Genomic DNA, 17,415 nt, shown 5'->3' with positions numbered 1-17,415 from the left:
TTGGTCCTCTTCGGACAGTTGTTGTCAGAACCTCTGTCTTCTTTTCTTAGCTTCTGACTCAAAGGTGTTCCTTTGAGCAAGAGTTTGATCCTGGGAAAAAGTCACACGTTGCTACATCAGGTAAAAGGAGCGGGTGATCTAGCGCTGTGATTTCTTTTTGGCCCAGAAACTGCTTTACTGAGAGCTCACTGTGAGCTGGCATGTTGTCTTGATGAAGAATCAAACCATTTTTTAACAACTGTGGTCTTTTTCTTCACAATTTTGTCTCACCGTTTTTTGTTTTTTCTTAAACCTGTTTATAATAGTGTTGATTCACCATTGACCCTTCTGGAACCCACTCCTCCAAAATAGTGCCCTTAATGCCAAAGAAAACAATAAGCCTGGCCTTGAGTTTGGACTTGTTTTGTCATACTTTCTTCATCCTTGGTGATGATGGTGTTTTCCATAGCACTGACTTAAGTTTTGCCTCAGGATCGTATTGGCAAGATCCAAATTTAATCACATGTAATCACTCCTTCTGAAAAATGTGGGTTTCTTTAAATGTCATCCAAAATGTCTCCACAAATTTGCTCATGTTTTCCCTTTTGATCGGGATTCACAAGTTTTGGGACAACTTTGGCACCCCTTTGTCATGTTCAAGTTTTTCTGCAAAATTTGCCAAACTGTCTCTTTATCATGGAGACCATTCCTGTTATCAGTCTTATACTGGATCGTCAATCATTTCCAACAATTTGTTCAGTTTGTTGAACGTTTTCAGGAGTTTTTTGATGTGCATGGGCGCCCAGAAGGTTCACAGGTTTGGACATCCTCTCTGCCTTCACTGAATTTTTTGTGCCATTGAAACTGGCCTACACGTTATTCCCTTTGGATGTTAACCCTCATATGAATCTTCTTTGTCTTGAAACTGAATTGAAGATGAGCTGATTACACTGCAGATTAAAGTGAAAAGGGTAAGTCTTCGACAAAAAGAGATTGGGCTCTTTTGCGAAGAGAAAAAATACATGTAAGCAGATTCTGTGTTAGATTTAAAACTCTTCTTAAAACTGGCTAACCTATGGAGCCCCTTAAGGGACATGGGAGAAAAAAAATGATGGTACAAGTTTTTATTCAAAATAGTCCTTAAAGGAATTCAAACTTTCCTAGAGGGAAACTTTACTGGATGAGTCCACTATTCAAGTCAGTCTTAAAAAAGTAAGCCCTATTTATGAACACAGAAACAAACTTTTATTCCAATCAGTCCAGTGTATTCTTCAACCGTTTTCCAAGGGGCACTGAGGATGTATTTGAGCAGGTTGTTCTCATTCAGACCCCCTTCACTTTTCAGTTATGTCATGCAGCCCGATGCTATGGTTGTTAAAATTCAAATTTTCTCTCATTAATCTACACTCAGTATCCCATGAATACAAACTGAAAACAGAACTGTAGACATTTTTGAAAATGTACTTAAAATAAAAACAGAAATATCATATTGACTCAAGTATTCAGAACATTTAGTTCAGGTTCCTCCCATTGCTCTTGATCTTTGCTGAGATGTTTCTACACCTTGATCGGATTCCACCTGTAGTAAATTAAATTGATTTGACATGATTTGGAAAGGCGCACACATCTCTATATACGGCCTCACAGCTGACGATGCATGTCAGCAAAAACCAAGCCATGTGGTCAAAGAACGATGCAGCTTTATAAAAATAGCTGACAAAGTTTGGTGAAATACAAAAATAGATAACTTTGTGTAGCATGTCTCAGACTAATCCTCACTGTGTGAAGTATCAGTGGTCATTTAAAGCGGTCATAAAGGAAGTTTCACCCTCTGTTCAAAACATTTAAAGATTTTCAATCACAGATGGAAATCATTTAAGCTCTATTTTAGTTTGTGCCAGTAGATTACAGGGTATACAATAAATAAACACCTCCCACTCCAAAGACAAGAGACACGTAAGTACTTAAAAACTTCTATTTAATTACATTTGATCGGTTCAGAGTCAAAAACTGAGATTTATTTCAGTGGACGTCCATAAGAAAAGACAAACAAATGTCGACCTTAAGGTAGAAGGCACCAGTAGCTTTTCCCTTTCCGTTTTTTATGAGTCCATGTTAGAGAGCTTATCTCCTGACGTTCTCATTAGTCTTTCATTCCCACAGTACTAGCCAGCGTGTTAAAATTAAATCACTTGTACTTGTAGAATCCCTCTCCTGTCTTTTTGCCACATTTGCCCTCTGTGACAAGCTTGTTCAGGTATTCACTTGGGGCAAAGAGGGGGTTGTCGGGCTCCATCATACTCCAGCCTGCAGTGACAAGAAGAAACAGGGTTATAAATCAAGTAAAATCATTATTTTGATCCTTATTGAAGAAGTTTGACTAATCACTGGCTTTCACACTTTTTAACAATGTTTCAGTCCACACAGTTATACTCACCATCAATGATGAACTTTATGGTGTCAAGTCCTACATAGTCAGCGAGTTCAAAGGGTCCCATTGGATAACCGGCACCAAGTTTCATTGCAATATCAATGTCTTCTTTGGATCCATGACCTGAGGAAAATTGATAAAAATAAGCCATTAAATGCTGCACAAATAAATTATAAACTAGAACAAATAAAATCTTTTTGCTTAAATGTGAATGTGCATGGAAAAATGCCCGTTCACTTTCATTTAACTCCCTCTAATTTGACAAATACTTTACATACTTCATTTTCCACTTTAATCCCATAAATATCATAGTTTTGACTGAGTTGAATGATCCCAGTGCACAAATTACAGTGCAAACTATTCTCCTTGGACTTTCCCACACTTCACATCACAAATTTCAAAGACAAATTTGAGCTGTAAACCATATGATTCACAAACAAGACCAAGTCAAGAGCATGCATTTGTTGGATACAAAACTTAACAGGCCTGCATCGTTGCCCCCGATCTTAGAAAAGGGGTTTCACTGCAAAGCACTCAAGCTTTTCATACTCCTAAACTTAAGGCTACTTTGTGTCGGCTCATAGCATAAACCTCACTGACACTTGGCAACATACAGGAAGGTTGTAGGTCAATGAGTACCGATGCAAAGCACCTAACTGATGAAGGCCAGTGTACTAACCTCTTTCATGCAACCGGATAGCTTCAAGTAAGTATGGAACAAGCAGGCGGTTTACAATGAACCCTGGAGTATCCTAAAGAGACAGACATATTCAATACTGCTGAGTGGGAACTCATATATATTTAGGAAGACTATTTTCTTATTAAAAAAGCCAGACATGAACTATTACCTTGCATGACACAGGTGTTTTTCCAAGCGCTTTGCTAAAGTTCAAGAGGGAATCAAAAGTCTCTTTGCTTGTTGCTGCAGTTCCAATGACCTGTAAAAAGACAAAAGTACAGTAAACAACAGCATCACACAAGGGTTGCTTTAATAAGTCACTTAGCACTGATTTGTTTAAGTGAGCATGGACGTTCATTCATTCCCACTCTATGCCCTCAACTCCTTTTTTGAGCTATGAAACTTTAGCTAAGAGGGTGCTATTTCCCAGTAGAAGTGTCCCAAGTTTATGGATTTATCTCACTGCATGGTAACAAAATCAGCTAAGGCTGAAACAATTCCTCGAATTATTCGGGTGATTCGATTAACAAAAAAATTCCTCGAGGCAAATTATCTGCCTTGAGGCTTCGCTTAAATCAGTCCTGTACCCATATACGCCCATGCGCTGTGTTTCACACAGATGGTTATTTGTGTGGCACAATGCACTCTTTTTCACTGTTACTATAACGTAACATGCATGATACAAGGCTTGAAAATCACAAGGGAAGAGAACCTGATGCAGTGATGTTTACGGGCACGCGTCCTGCCTTTTTACGCATCTAGTGCCCATGGCTTCATGGAAAATATGGCACTATGCCTGCACCAGTGAACCCAAACAGATCTCCAAGTTGACGCACTGCCTGCATAACTCGCTGGTGTGAGACAGCGCTCAGTTTGTGTCTGCAGACTTCAGGGAATTTCATGAACTTCTCTGATTGACCTGATGGTTTTACAGAACACCATCAGGTGTCACGATTTAAGTCCTGTTTTGGCAATTTCCCTCTCTCTCTCTCTCTTCTGTGTGTGCACGTTATACATTTAATTATGAATAATTTAAAATTCAGCGCACTGATGTCTTGATTCCAGCATATTTTTCAAAACGTTTCAGTATCCCAAATAATTTGATAAGACTTAAATTGATAATAAATTGACACCAATTAAATAGAAACACCTTGCCACAGACAGTGACTGAGACTGAATAGGTTAAAGTTCATCATCATACAGTCAGGATTCAACAGGTCATAGAAGCAGCTTCATCCCTTAAAATGTGTCCGCAAGGTCAGTGGATAGTCTTAAAAGGTCATATTTTTATCTTATGGTGGATGAACTCACAAACTAAAATGTGTAAAAATTAAAAGTGAACACCCTTTAAAAATAGACCATATTCCTGTAATCTAAAGGTTCACCTTTCAGGCATCATCAGACCACTGTGTGAATGATGGAGCTTTTTTCTTGCTTTAATTTGAAATATTACATTCATGCATAAAGTAGAGGATGTTAAAATGATTAAGTGTCCCTTTACTTTAATGACAAATTGGACAATAAAAATAAACTACAATAGAAGAAATAAAGTGTTGGCACCCAAAATTTCCTGTGAGAGGATCCCTAAGACTCCAAATATGGCATTATCTTATGTAGTTATTTAACTTTCTTTCCTTGTAACTTTAAGAAATGTACATTGTCATCAGAACTTCATTGCACTTTGTAATATTTTCTTCAGAGAATCTGTTAATACAAATTTTTTATATAGAAGTAGTTCACTTACGAGGCCCAGCTTCTTTTCTCATTTGTCTAGTTCTACTTCTCTTGAAAAAAAGCAAAAGTGATTGGTAAAAAAATACAATATTTCTTGTTAGAGTACTTGATTAACAGCCAGAAGAATCGATAGAGTACTCGATTACAAAATGAATTGATTACTGCAGCCCTGAATTCAGCATTTTTATACCGAGTCCTATTGTGGTATCCAGCCAGCCTGGGAGGGCGATGCAGCACAAGGCTGTGTTTTATTCATGGCCTTACCTCTACAAGCTTCATCATAGGGACCGGGTTGAAGAAGTGAAGGCCGCCGAATCTGTCCTGCCTGCTGGTAGCGCTGGCGATGTCAGTTATGGGCAGGGAGGAGGTGTTACTGGCAAAGATGGTGTGTCTAAAAGCAAAGCGCAAAAATAAAAAGGTTTAAGGACGCCACGTCTGTGATACCAACATGTGGTCTGGTTTAGTTCGGTTCTGTTTGGTTCAGTATGGGTTTCCAACTGTTACAAGTTGGGAATGGTGACAAAATAGCCGATACGTACTGTCCAATTTTTTTGCACCCTTCTGTTGAGACACTAAGCAAACCAATCCAAATCCTAAAGCGTAAAGCTAGACTCACTGCAGTCTTTTGGCTAGTCGACAGGATCCTTACTTCTTGTGCAACAGTGGTAATAATGGACAAATACAACATGCACCATGTTTGTTACTGAGCTTTTTACATGATGTTAAAGGAAATGGGGACATACTTTTATCCCATGTGGTGTACCGGTTAGATTGAAATTGCAACTATTTCAAGACAAAAACATAAGAGCCGTTGCAAGATGTCATTCACGACAAGTACGTTCAAAAAGCTGCCTCTTGGGGCACAGGTGGCCTAGTGGTTTAAGGCTGTGGTTCCCAAAGTGGGGGTCGGGACCCCCAGGGCCCTCCTCTGCCAATAAAAGGCATAAAAAACCCCAAAATAAACCTTTAAAAAGCTGCCTCTTTTATTTAAATGTCAGTGTGCTTCTGTTTGAGAGCCAGTTTCCTTTTGTCGGTCTTTATGCGGGTTAACAGACATAAGAAAAGCAAAACAGTGACAAATGAAGAGCTGTTTGGGAGCAGAAAGACAGGCGATTATTACTGAGCAGAGCTGAATGATCTGGATCTCTAAAAAGAGCTGCAATTCCCATGACTATGAATGAGGCTGGCTGTGAAAAAGCAAGCAAGAGCAGGGTTTTTTTTTAACCAAATTCGACCAAACTGTAAACGACCAAACTATAACACTTGGTGGAAACACACCTCAAATGTTGTATGTGTGTTCAGACCAGAACTGGAGATACTCAGGACAACACAAAGTATTTAAGTTTTTTTTTTTCTTTTTTTTTTCAACAAAAATCTTGTAACAACACACTTACTGTAGCATAACACCAGAAACTGAGAGTTCAGCTGTAGTCTCTGCTCAGTGTAGACATTTCCTAAACTATGTTATAATGAAAACATGCAGAAATGAAATACGTTCACTCATAAATTAAACAGAAAGAGGCCGGTGCTTACGCTGCTGCTGCCTTGTCAAGCAAACCAAACAGGTCCTGTTTGATTTTTAGATTTTCTATGATGGCTTCCAACACAAGGTCAGATCCCTGGACTGCTGACACGGCGTCTGTGGAGGTCGACACATTCTGCAGGACTTTCTGGATGAACTCTTCACCTGCCTGAAACAAAGAGAAAGCATTAATTTCCCATATTTTATTTTGAAATAATCCTTTTGTGTAATGATTTACTCGGTCTCACCTCTGGTTTATCAGCAAACTTCTTCTTAACTACTCTTTTAAGACTCCCTTCTATTCCTTTGACAGACTTTTTGAGGATGTCGTCATTCGTGTCCACCAGCGTCACCGAGTGGCCGGTTGAAGCAGCAACCTTTCAGAGTGAAATCAGATTAAGATAATGTCATGCTGAGGCACATAAGGTGACTTGCTCTCACTCAGCCTATTAGACACACTCTATTTGTTGTTATTTGTACTTTGTTAAAGCCACAGTCCTGTGTTCATACCAAGAAGCCTTGGACAGTATCAATAACTGAAGACAGACTCAATGTTAGAGATCCAATAAACAATGAAATATTTTAGAGAAGTCAATATTCATGCAAAATAGAATGATAGGAGTATGTTAGTATTATAACTATCCAGCTATTAAATGCATTAAAAATAATTTAGGAGTATTGCATTGATACTTTGTGGGATTTAGGATGAAAAAGTGTTAGAACTTAAACCAGACAGTATGGTGCTTTTATACATTTTAAAAGATCTGTTATACAGGTAATATATGAAATACTTGGGTGAAATTATCCTGCAGCAATTAACTAAGGACCAAATGTGGAGGGTGACACCTGGTGGCCAAATTCTATTCTTCCATCATTCCTAACATCACACCTCAGGTAAGTCCTGCGTGGACCTTTGCTTGTTATGTCACAGGACGGGAAAAACAAGTGGGCTTAATGAGTGACCAGTGGGTGATTTCTTGACACGTCCTTAGCCCGTGCTGTGACACAAGACTGCCAAGTAGAGCCCCTGATACAAAGGTCAGTGCAGAAGAAGCATGCATTAGGTATTAATATCCTTGAGCTAATAACGGTCGTCCAATGATTTATTGATGAAATGACCCTTTGGTTATTACACTGATTAACAAAGCAAACCCGTTTCCACGAACGATTGTTTGCAAACTATAGAATCCCTGCACCAAGCCTTTCTTGTAATTTCGCTGTATGGTGTTACGGATAAATGAGTGTCCGTGTTATCTGGCGACTTTCAGCGAAATATGTTTCTGTCAACGTTACGGCAGAAGCTGGAGATGCAAGTGACATAACACTGGTCATTAATACAAAGCGGGCCAATGGGTTTCTAAAATACAGAAAATTTGCCTTTAAACGTTTGACCGTTTTTTTTTTGCTATTTCCTGTCAAATCTGGAGTTCCAGTGTTTGCATATTATCTCTCTATGTTCTTAATGGCATTTATAACTACTTAGTGACGGGGTTGTGGTTGAATGCTGCTAAATCACGCAATTCATTCACTCACTTCCTTGTTTGGCATGGCTGTGATTTGGTATCTGGGTGATATTTAGTGTCTGGAAAAGTCTTTTTAGATATTTCTATGGGACTGATTAAATAATTAAACCTCCAACTCGTCTTATGCAGTCATAACGTTGTAATTAAGCATGCTTACTTCTTGGTACGGTGTTTGGTCCGATGCGCATGCTCGAATTGTCAGCTATCATTGTTACGTGTAGCTCTGTAGCTACAATGAAGCTAACAGCTAGTAAAACGGCTAAACAGCATTACTTTATCCTACCTGTGCGATTCCTGCCCCCATCTGTCCACCTCCGATGATTGTTACTTGCTTTATAATGACATTTCTGACAACCGAAGACGAGAAGCCCCTGCAGATTTGGTGCGTGAAGAAGGCCATCGTGTACAGACCTGTTTATGACAGAAGTGCAGGACAGAAACAGCCCCGGGACGCAGACGGAAAGTGGGAGTAAGGTCGGCGATCACGTGACTGTGTTGCCCTTTAACATACATTAACACACACAGGAGTTAGATAATATTTAATGGAGGAACAATGTGTTTGAAAATATATCACTTTACGTGTAACATCCTCCATATTATAACAACTCTTCTGAGCAAATATTTTGAATTGGAAAGACTTCAATTCTATTTCAAACCTGAAGTGAAAGATAAAAAAAGCAACAGTGGTAATAATACATATAGCATAGCCCTTATTTGGTAGATATATTATTGGAAATAGCTATCAAATATATATAATGCGTTACACTTTTAATGCATAAAATTTTTAATTTCATTACAAGACCCAGCACTGGTGGACTTGGAGGTCGGCTGGAGGTAAAAACCACACCGCTGGTGTCCTGAAGTTCGAAAAACCACCGTGAAAGTGCCCCTTGAAACATGATAGGGTGCCTGACCTGTGAGAAATAAGTGATAATGTTCCCTCCAGGGTGCCCTTACAGCAGACAAAAGGTGATTAAGTGCCCTCCGAGGAGCTCTATCAGAGGACATGGCATGAAAAAGTGCCCTTCATTGTGCCCTTCCAGTGGAAAAAATCGTGGCAAGGTACCCTCTAGGCTACCCTACAAGTGAGAAAATTAATATCAAAAATGGGCTCCACAAAAGAACTGGCAACGTGGGTGAAAAGCAGCAAAATGGGCCAAAATTGGAAAGATAGTGGCAGAAGGGACAAAAGGGGGTTAAATTTGGCAAAAGAGGTTCCAAAGTAGCAAAACAAGCAAACATGGGAAAAGAGACGCAAAAAGAACTGGCAAAATGGGTCACAATTGGCAAAATAGTGGAAAGGGGGCAAAATATGTTAAATGTGGCAAAGAAGTTCCATAAAATGGAAAAGATTTAACAAAAAAAAAAATAGCACCAAGGGTTAAAAGTAGCAAAAATGTGTGAAAAACAGGAAAAATGGCTAAAAGTGCCATAAAAGAGGAAAACAAGGGTAAAAAGCAGCAATAATGGATTAAAAGTGGCAAAGAGAACCAGCATAAATGGGTGACAATTGGCAATAGGGACAAACTGGGTTAAATGTGGCACAAAAAAGTGGCAAAATGGGTTAAAAGTTGAAGTGGTTGAGAAGTGGAAAACGGGTAAAAAGCAGCAAAAATGGGTTAAAGTGGCAAAAAAAAAAAAAAAAATCAGTAAAATTGGTAGAAAGGGAGGTGAAATGGGTTAAAAACTAACACAATAATTTCAACACTGGAACCCTATCATAGCTTGACACACCTTTCAGTTCCAAAATGAAGTTGTTTAATCTAACCAGGATTTCTAACTATTTCATAAAAAAATGTATGACATGTCGTACGGTGTCCCACTGCTTGCAGCACGTAACCTATGATTTTTTTTGCCCCTTCCCCTATAACGAAATCCACCCCCGAGACCTAGCATGTTGAAAGTAGTATTTATGGTTGAAGTATCAATTATGCATCTGAAAAGCTCCTTTAAATGTTGTCATGTTGGCATACATCACATAAGCTTTTCACTCTACACAATCACATGGTGATTATTACAACAAGCAATATAATAGGGATACAAAAAAATTACAAATGCTAAAATATTGAGAAACCAAAATACTGATATGTAAAAATAGTATTCAAAACTACTTTATTAATGGTAAATAGAGGTATTTATTTTTTCAGATAATTCTTTTATTGACAAACCTCTGTTATTTCAGAAATAGAGTCCAAAAACAAATGTATTTCATTACATCTCTGTAATAACTTAAAAATATATCTCTCCATAATTCCTGATAGTTGATATATTTAAAGATATATATTTTAAAGTTAAAAGTATTTCATTACATTTCTTGAATCCCTCTTTGCGAAAAATACTGACTGAACTTTTTAAATGGTTGATAGGCACATCAACAGAGTTTTTATTGTCAATATATACTCTGTACCATGTATCTTATCTTACCTTCTGTGAGACAACAATTTAAAATGTGGTGATATCTGATGTGAATGTTGATTATTTTTGATTATACTGTGGACTTAATGAAAACCTCAATATCCATGCATTAACTGATAATGAATGTAATGTAAAGCTATAATAATATTACATTATTTTCCACAATTTAAAGTAGCTCTTCAAGTTATCTCTACTAACATGTTTTCACCATATATAAATCTTCCTAGGCATTATAACACAGTTCACAGAAAATCTATCATCATCTACGTGAGCTCACACACACAGGGTAAGAGCAAGGTGCGAGTGTCAGGCCAAATCGGCCCTGCAGTGTAGGAGGAGGCGTTCCCTCTGCAAGTCTGAACTTGAAGGACTGCAGTAAGGTGGTAACTGTCAGGAACAGCTCCATTTTTGCCAGCTGTTCACCCATACACACTCTGCGTCCTGATGGAAAAAGAAGAAATCAGAGATTAATTCATTTATAGACTCAATTTTTCTCTTAACAAACCTATGCACACTCCCTGCCACTTTATAAGCCACACCTGTTCAGCTGCTCATAAGGCTGGCCAAACAAAAAAATTTTCAACCTTTAACGATTTGAAAAATATGGCAGACCACAGACATAACGATAGTTTCTAGACTTTTTTATCTTGTAACCTTTGAACGGACACACTAGGCGGCTCAGCCAGACCACACACCTGCCATCTCTAGATGCAAATTCAGAGTGAAGATTGCACACAGAAGCTTGAAACCAACATGAAAGATGATCGAAATTGTCATTTGGCTGTCTTGGTGAGCTTATCAGAAGGCAAAAATGTAGAAAACAAGGAAAACAATGAGGATGGAACCCTGAGCGAGATGAAGGTATAGGTGTGTTATGTTTACAAGCTTTAAAAGCACATAACTTTACTAATTTTTATTGGCTGTTGTGGCTATTCTTTCTGTGACAGTAAGACCTAGATTTAAAAAGACAAACATGTTTTATGTTGACAATTTGAGGTCCAGGAGGCTTCGACGCATATTGGAGCAGCAAAATAATCGTATCCATCACAGTCTGGTATGTATCATCCACTCTGCAGGGAGGGGGATTGGCCGCAATCTACCATCTCTCCAAGACCTGTATGCCTCCAGGATACTGAGGCGTGCTGGGAAAATTGCAGCCAACCCCTCTCACCCCAGACAGACCTTTTGAGGCCCTCCTCTGGCAGGAGGCTGAGGTCCATCTGGACAAAAACCTACTGCCACAAGAACAGTTTCTTCCCCTCTGCTGTAGGCCTCATGAACAGTACTCCTATCCTTAGGATTCTCATAAACCCCAGAACCAGCAGACAGAAATAATGCATGTTTATAGACCTTATGCATTACATTAACACCATTGTTCATACTTTTATATTTATATTGTATTTTAGATTTAGATTTTGCAACTTTATTTTTCTATAATAATCTATTTAAATTTCTAGCCTCTTAATATTTTTGTTCAACTCTTATTTTTTATTCTTCTTCTATGTTATCTGTTTTGCACTGAACACCAAGTCAAATTCTGTATATGTGAAAATGTACTTGGCAAAAAAACTTGATTCTGAAACACTCAGAGCAGCCCGTCTGACACCAACCACCATGGAACATTCAAAGTCGCTTAAATCAACTTTCTTCCTCATTCTTATGCTCAGTTTGAACTTAATGCAATGTTTCGACCACGTCTGCATGCCTTAATGCACTGCCATGCAATAGTCTAACTAGATATTTGCATTCATGACCAGTTGAACAGGTGTACCTAATAAAGTTATTGCGAGTGTAAGAAAGGAATAGCATACCAATCCCGAATGGTATAAAATACTCTCTTCTCAGCAAATGTCCTTCATCATCTAAGAAGCGGGCCGGGTTGAAAGTGTCCGGGTCATCCCACACAGTGGGATCTCTGTGGACAGACCACAGGTTGGGCACAACAACAGTTCCTTTGGGAATAGTGTATCCTCTGAACTCTGAAAAAGAATGCAAATGATTATGTTACATGTCATCAACTCAGTTAGTCAACAACCCACAACCACATCAGCTCTTTGAATCTTTAGTCATTAAACACAACTCGACTCAGTATGAAAGGAGGTGGCACAGGTGTTCAAGTGTACCTGTTGTCTGTGATGCCATGTGAGGAATCGCTAGAGGAACCACTACAGTCAGTCTCTGCACCTCCATGATGGTGGCTTCAGTAAAGGGCAGACTCCCTTTATCTGTCAAAGATGGGACCCGATGTGTGCCCACCACCTCATCGATCTCAGCCTGGACTCTTTCTGAAAACAAAACCCAGGAAGTAAACATTCAACACCAAGTGACCTCAAATTATGAAGACCTAAATATTTTTGAAGGAAAGCAAGAAAGCAAAAGTGAAATCTTTTGATGTGTTTGTTTGAAGAAATTATTTAACACAAAATCCAGCCAAGCATTTCTTCTTCCAAAAACCAGGAAGTGTAAAAGCTGTGGCTTCTCTCATAAGACTTCAGTTCCCTTTTTTACTTGCTTGTAAAACACAGCCTGTGGTTAATATAAGCCAATAAATATTTCACATTTGGTTCAACAGAAATGAACCCCCATTATTATTATTTTTTAACTCCTCAAAGCTGTAAATCTGAAAATGCATTTCATGATTAAAATACCCTGGTAGTTTTTTGTGAAGTAAAATAATGTAGCCATTTATAATAAAACTATGACGTCTTATTTGCGTTGTTTAACAGCACATGGGAAATACTTAGGGAAAACAGACTTTTTTTTTTTTTTTTTTTACAGGGGAGCTAACAATTTTGTTCTCATCTGTACGTGGCCTACAAAGGACTGAACAGACATGCAGCTTTTACCTTGGATATCTGGGTTTAAGACCAAGTAGAGTAAAACCCACAAAATTGAGTTAGCTGTGGTGTCAGTGCCAGCAATGAATAGATCTCCAATTATATAAAAGAGGTAATCTTCAGTGAAGCTGCTGTCCACATTTCCAGCAGACTGCTGAGCCATCATCTCAATCAGGTACATGTCCGTCATATCTCTTGGGTTTTCAGGATCTAACGTCTCCTTGTGTCTCGCTATAAACCTTTTCAGAAATGCTGTCATGTCTCCTTCCACCTGCCGTAGCTCTTTAAAGACCCCAAAAGGCAAATAGTACAAAAGTGGAAAGACATTAATTAGGACTGCAGGGCTGTTGATGCAGATCTCCAGCCCTCGATCCATCAGTTCCAGCATGCTGCGAAACTCTCTGTCTTCATGATGAAAACGCTGACCCAGGATCAACGAGCAGATGACGTTTGACACAGCATGGCTGATGAGCGGGGCCAGGTCAACACCAGCACCAGCAGACTCCTGGCTCTGACGCAGCAGCTCTGTTTTTATGGTGTCCAGGCCCTGCAGGATGCAAGGCTCCAAGCTTAACTTCCCTAGACCGAAGCTACGGAGGGTGGTGTGGCAGAATTTGCGCTGCTTTCTCCACACTGGTCCATAAGGTGCAAAGACTATTCCTAAAGTTCAAATAAAACAGGAAAAAACATGGTATTTAGCTGGGAGTTTAGTCAGAATTCACAATAATTCCATCTGGAATGTATCATACCCATAAAGTAGGGGCTGTACATACTAATAGACTTTTGTTTAAACCATTATCAATGACATATGAAAGGTTAAATGTATATAACTTGTTGGTCATTGAGGTTACCAAGCAGGTCTGTCCATAGAAATAGTTAGGCCCTTTATTAACATGCTTTCTCCAATGTTAACTCTGCTTACACAGACTACAAACACACAAACAGAACTAGCCTACAGTGCTCTGGCTATATCAGTGATGTGTTGTGGCAACCTTATCCTATTTGCACATTTACTGTAAAGCAAGGTTTCACTTTAAAAATATAAACTTTTGCATGCTTTCCTCATTAGATATGAAATATTTCAATAATATCGCTCACCTTTACGTTTAGTCATGATGGTGATAGCAGGGATATCAGGTCTGTCTGAGAACACCTCCGGATGGTTTGAAAAAGCATCCCTTATAACTTCATAACCATTTAGCACAACGACCAGCTGACTCCCTACAAACAGGCTGTAGATGTTACCGTAAAGCCTGGTTAGTTCTGTTAAAACAGACACGGCGCTTTTGTTGGTGCTGTTTGACTTCTGTCCAAACATCCTCTGGATGAAAGGCGGGATGAGAAAGCCGCCGAAGTTCCCCACAATCGGCCAGGGCTTCGGTCCTGGAGGAATATTTGAGTGTTTTGGTTGTTTCTGGTAAAAGCGAACTAAAATATACACTAGTAAGAAAACTAGGAAAGCTAAAATGTACGCATTTGATAGCGCAGAGCTGACAGAGCATGGCAGCAACACCATGGTGTCAAAGTAAAGCGAACCAAAGCCAGTGAGCTGCTGTTTCTATCCCATTTTAAAGACTGCACAGAAGTCCTCCAGTAGTCATCGTTTTTACGCCACATCCACAAGAATGGTAGCCGCTTTGAAGGAGCATTTGCTCTGCGCACGCTCTTCCTGTGTTGTTGTGAAACGGCACGGGTCAACGTGGTACCGTTACTGGCTTCTGATTGGCTGAGATACACGTGACCCGTTGTGATTGGTGCGTTTCAGCTTTTAAAGGTACAACACAGATAGTACATACCATTTTAAGTATTTTTTACTTCATGTTAGTTGATAAAGCTGTTTTGTTTTGTTTTTTATGTTTCAAGAAAACGTTGGGGTTTTAGGTATTTTTATTGTGAGTTTTATTTTATCACTTTTAGACTGAAGTTTTTCAGTTTTTCATATTTTAGAGCAGGATTAAAAATACATCCGTTTCAAGAGATTTTATAGGGGATTTTACAGGGTTTTTAGATTTAAGGGTTATTTTCTTCAATTTCAGACAAAAGGCACATAAAGTTTATAGTAAATATAACACAGCAATACATTTATTTAATTAAAATAAAAACATAAAAATATTTAAAAAGTACAAAAAAAAAAAAAAAATGTAGGTCAGATAATTGAAATGATCGTGAACTTCTGGCAAAAGGTGACCTGATTAACTTCCTCCTTTGTCACTCCCTCTCCTCCCTGGACCCTGGAACTGACCAAGAGGAGAACTGGGACTAAAAAGGACTGATAGTCCAATGCCACTGCTGCTGCAGCTACATGCTGCTGCATGTTTGCTTTTGATTTCAGTGACCACCAAGGTTATTATAATAAACTAATGCTAACTAAATAGCCACAACTAAAATGTAAATATCATTTTAGTTATCAGAAACTAAATAACTAGGCTTTACAAAACACCAAAACTAACTTATACTTTATAATTATGGTTTTGGAAAAAAAATACAAAATTAAAAATAAGAATTAGAGACAAAACATCCTTAGTTTTAGTCTTTAACAGCAGAATACTGACTGACATGAACACCCAAATCGGAAAATTGTAGAACAGCTTGATTTAATCAAAGAAGACTTCGCACCATGGTAAGTTTTATGTCTTAAGTTGTTTTCAGATTTTAATTTTGACTGAATTAAATGAAAAGTGAGAGTATTTTTAAAATTTTGTGATGACTTTTCCTGACCCTGTTGGGTCTTGACAAGTATCCTATATTGCTAAAAGACAAAATGTCCTCAAAAACTAACACTAAAACTAAGAAACACTTCACTAAAATGAAGCATTTAAAAAATAAAAAGAAAGAAAGAAAAGAAAAAAATCTATTATAACTGATTCTTCAATTATTTAACTGGTTCTTCAAGAACAGACTTATTTGTGTGTCTTTATGGACATATAAAAAAGGTGTTTGGTGGATTTACTTCACATTTAAAGGAATATATAAAAACATAAAGGATCAGGAAATATTAATAATAATACATTTAAGTGGTTACAGTTATACATTTTTGTTCCCAAGTTTTCAGCATTTCACTCTGCTTGGTTTAAATTTCATATATAATGTGTCATATATAATTTGTATATAACTTTCATATTTAATTTTATTATTTGAAGGCATCTCGTGACCGTCTGTCAGTGTCTCCAGAGTTAAGCTGAAATGCAATAATGATGTTGTGTTGTGATGACAGTGTCTCTTCTCTCTGTTTTTTTTAAGAATAAAAAGATAAAAGTTATTATCGTTTTATATCCGTGTACTCAGAAATCTTCTCAAAACACAACTGGAACAAATCAATACTGTCCTTCAAACATACCTGGGATTTTCCAAAACTGTAGTGATCCAAAAGGTACCATATTTGAAAAATGGCCCTTTAATTAAATTAAAAGTTAATCTCATCGGTTTAATGGTAGGATGAAAAGTGTGGCATCATAAAGATGCATTTTTAGGTTACAACCATCATGGTATACAGTGTGATTAAACGTGTCTCCAATTAAACTGTAACACTTTCTTCTGAATATTAAAGGCTTAAGTTTGAACTGTCTCATCTTTAACATCAAAACAAATATTGAAGAACAGAGTTTTCATTTAAACTCAGATTTTATTTCTGATGTATGGTTATGTATTTATTAGGGCTCTCAGCATTAATGCAATAATTATGATGCAGTTAAAGTCCATGATTAGTGAATTTCTTTTCAAAACACTTAAATCGGATGGTTGGTTTTCTCTTTCAGTTCACTTTGGTTAAGCCATTGCGATTTTAATCTAGCCCATCGCTGTTTCTTGATGTCTCATTTCACTTAGAAAAACCTCACACAGGTCAGTGGACAAGTCAGAAGTCACCTTAACATTGCATTATCAAATGTTTACCTTTTTAAGGTATTTCCTTTCCTTTACAGTCCATAACAAGTTCCTTTTCCGTGGAGGAGTTCATTTCATAATCTTCAGTCTACTCAAAGGTCCTTGATTTCTTTCAAAGTATCCAAACGGTAAGTCAGTTACCCTCAGGATAAGAAGTGAATATTGGAGTTTAAAATATGACAAAAAGGAGGTATTAACTGTGATTAAGTAGAGCAACTCTCAGATTAGTTGCAATTCAAAAATGTATTTTTTTTTGACAACTCCAAGATTCATTAAGATTTCCTGTAGCTGTATTTGAATGACATTTCTTGCTAATATATAAGTTAAAAATCCTTTGCTATTTGTTGTGGGTGTGACTTTATTCAGAAATATACATTTGTCAAAAGGATAGACACAAAAAAGTTTGCTAAATC

The 17,415-nt window shown here is 37.9% G+C and overlaps 2 protein-coding genes across 2 annotated transcripts; both read right to left on the bottom strand.

Annotated features, from left to right (window-relative positions):
• Positions 1-1,940: 1,940 nt before the first annotated feature.
• hadh (hydroxyacyl-CoA dehydrogenase) lies at positions 1,941-8,316 on the bottom strand. Its single transcript, XM_041784192.1, has 8 exons — positions 8,152-8,316; positions 6,594-6,722; positions 6,357-6,514; positions 5,088-5,214; positions 3,259-3,348; positions 3,090-3,162; positions 2,417-2,533; positions 1,941-2,286 (listed from the first exon to the last, which is right to left on the bottom strand). The coding sequence occupies exons 1-8, from the start codon at positions 8,266-8,268 to the stop codon at positions 2,168-2,170; spliced, it is 930 nt and encodes a 309-aa protein (XP_041640126.1). The 5' UTR covers positions 8,269-8,316; the 3' UTR covers positions 1,941-2,167.
• A 1,697-nt stretch (positions 8,317-10,013) lies between these two features.
• On the bottom strand, positions 10,014-14,802 carry LOC121507949 (cytochrome P450 2U1). Its single transcript, XM_041784359.1, has 5 exons — positions 14,219-14,802; positions 13,130-13,780; positions 12,407-12,568; positions 12,095-12,262; positions 10,014-10,724 (listed from the first exon to the last, which is right to left on the bottom strand). The coding sequence occupies exons 1-5, from the start codon at positions 14,634-14,636 to the stop codon at positions 10,543-10,545; spliced, it is 1,581 nt and encodes a 526-aa protein (XP_041640293.1). The 5' UTR covers positions 14,637-14,802; the 3' UTR covers positions 10,014-10,542.
• Between the last annotated feature and the right edge of the window lie 2,613 nt (positions 14,803-17,415).

This window comes from Cheilinus undulatus, linkage group 4 (genome assembly GCF_018320785.1).
Source record: "Cheilinus undulatus linkage group 4, ASM1832078v1, whole genome shotgun sequence".
In the NCBI taxonomy this organism is placed as follows: Eukaryota; Metazoa; Chordata; class Actinopteri; order Labriformes; family Labridae; genus Cheilinus; species Cheilinus undulatus.
Note: the sequence above shows the minus strand (reverse complement) of the source record. Positions and strands in the feature narration are given on the sequence as shown.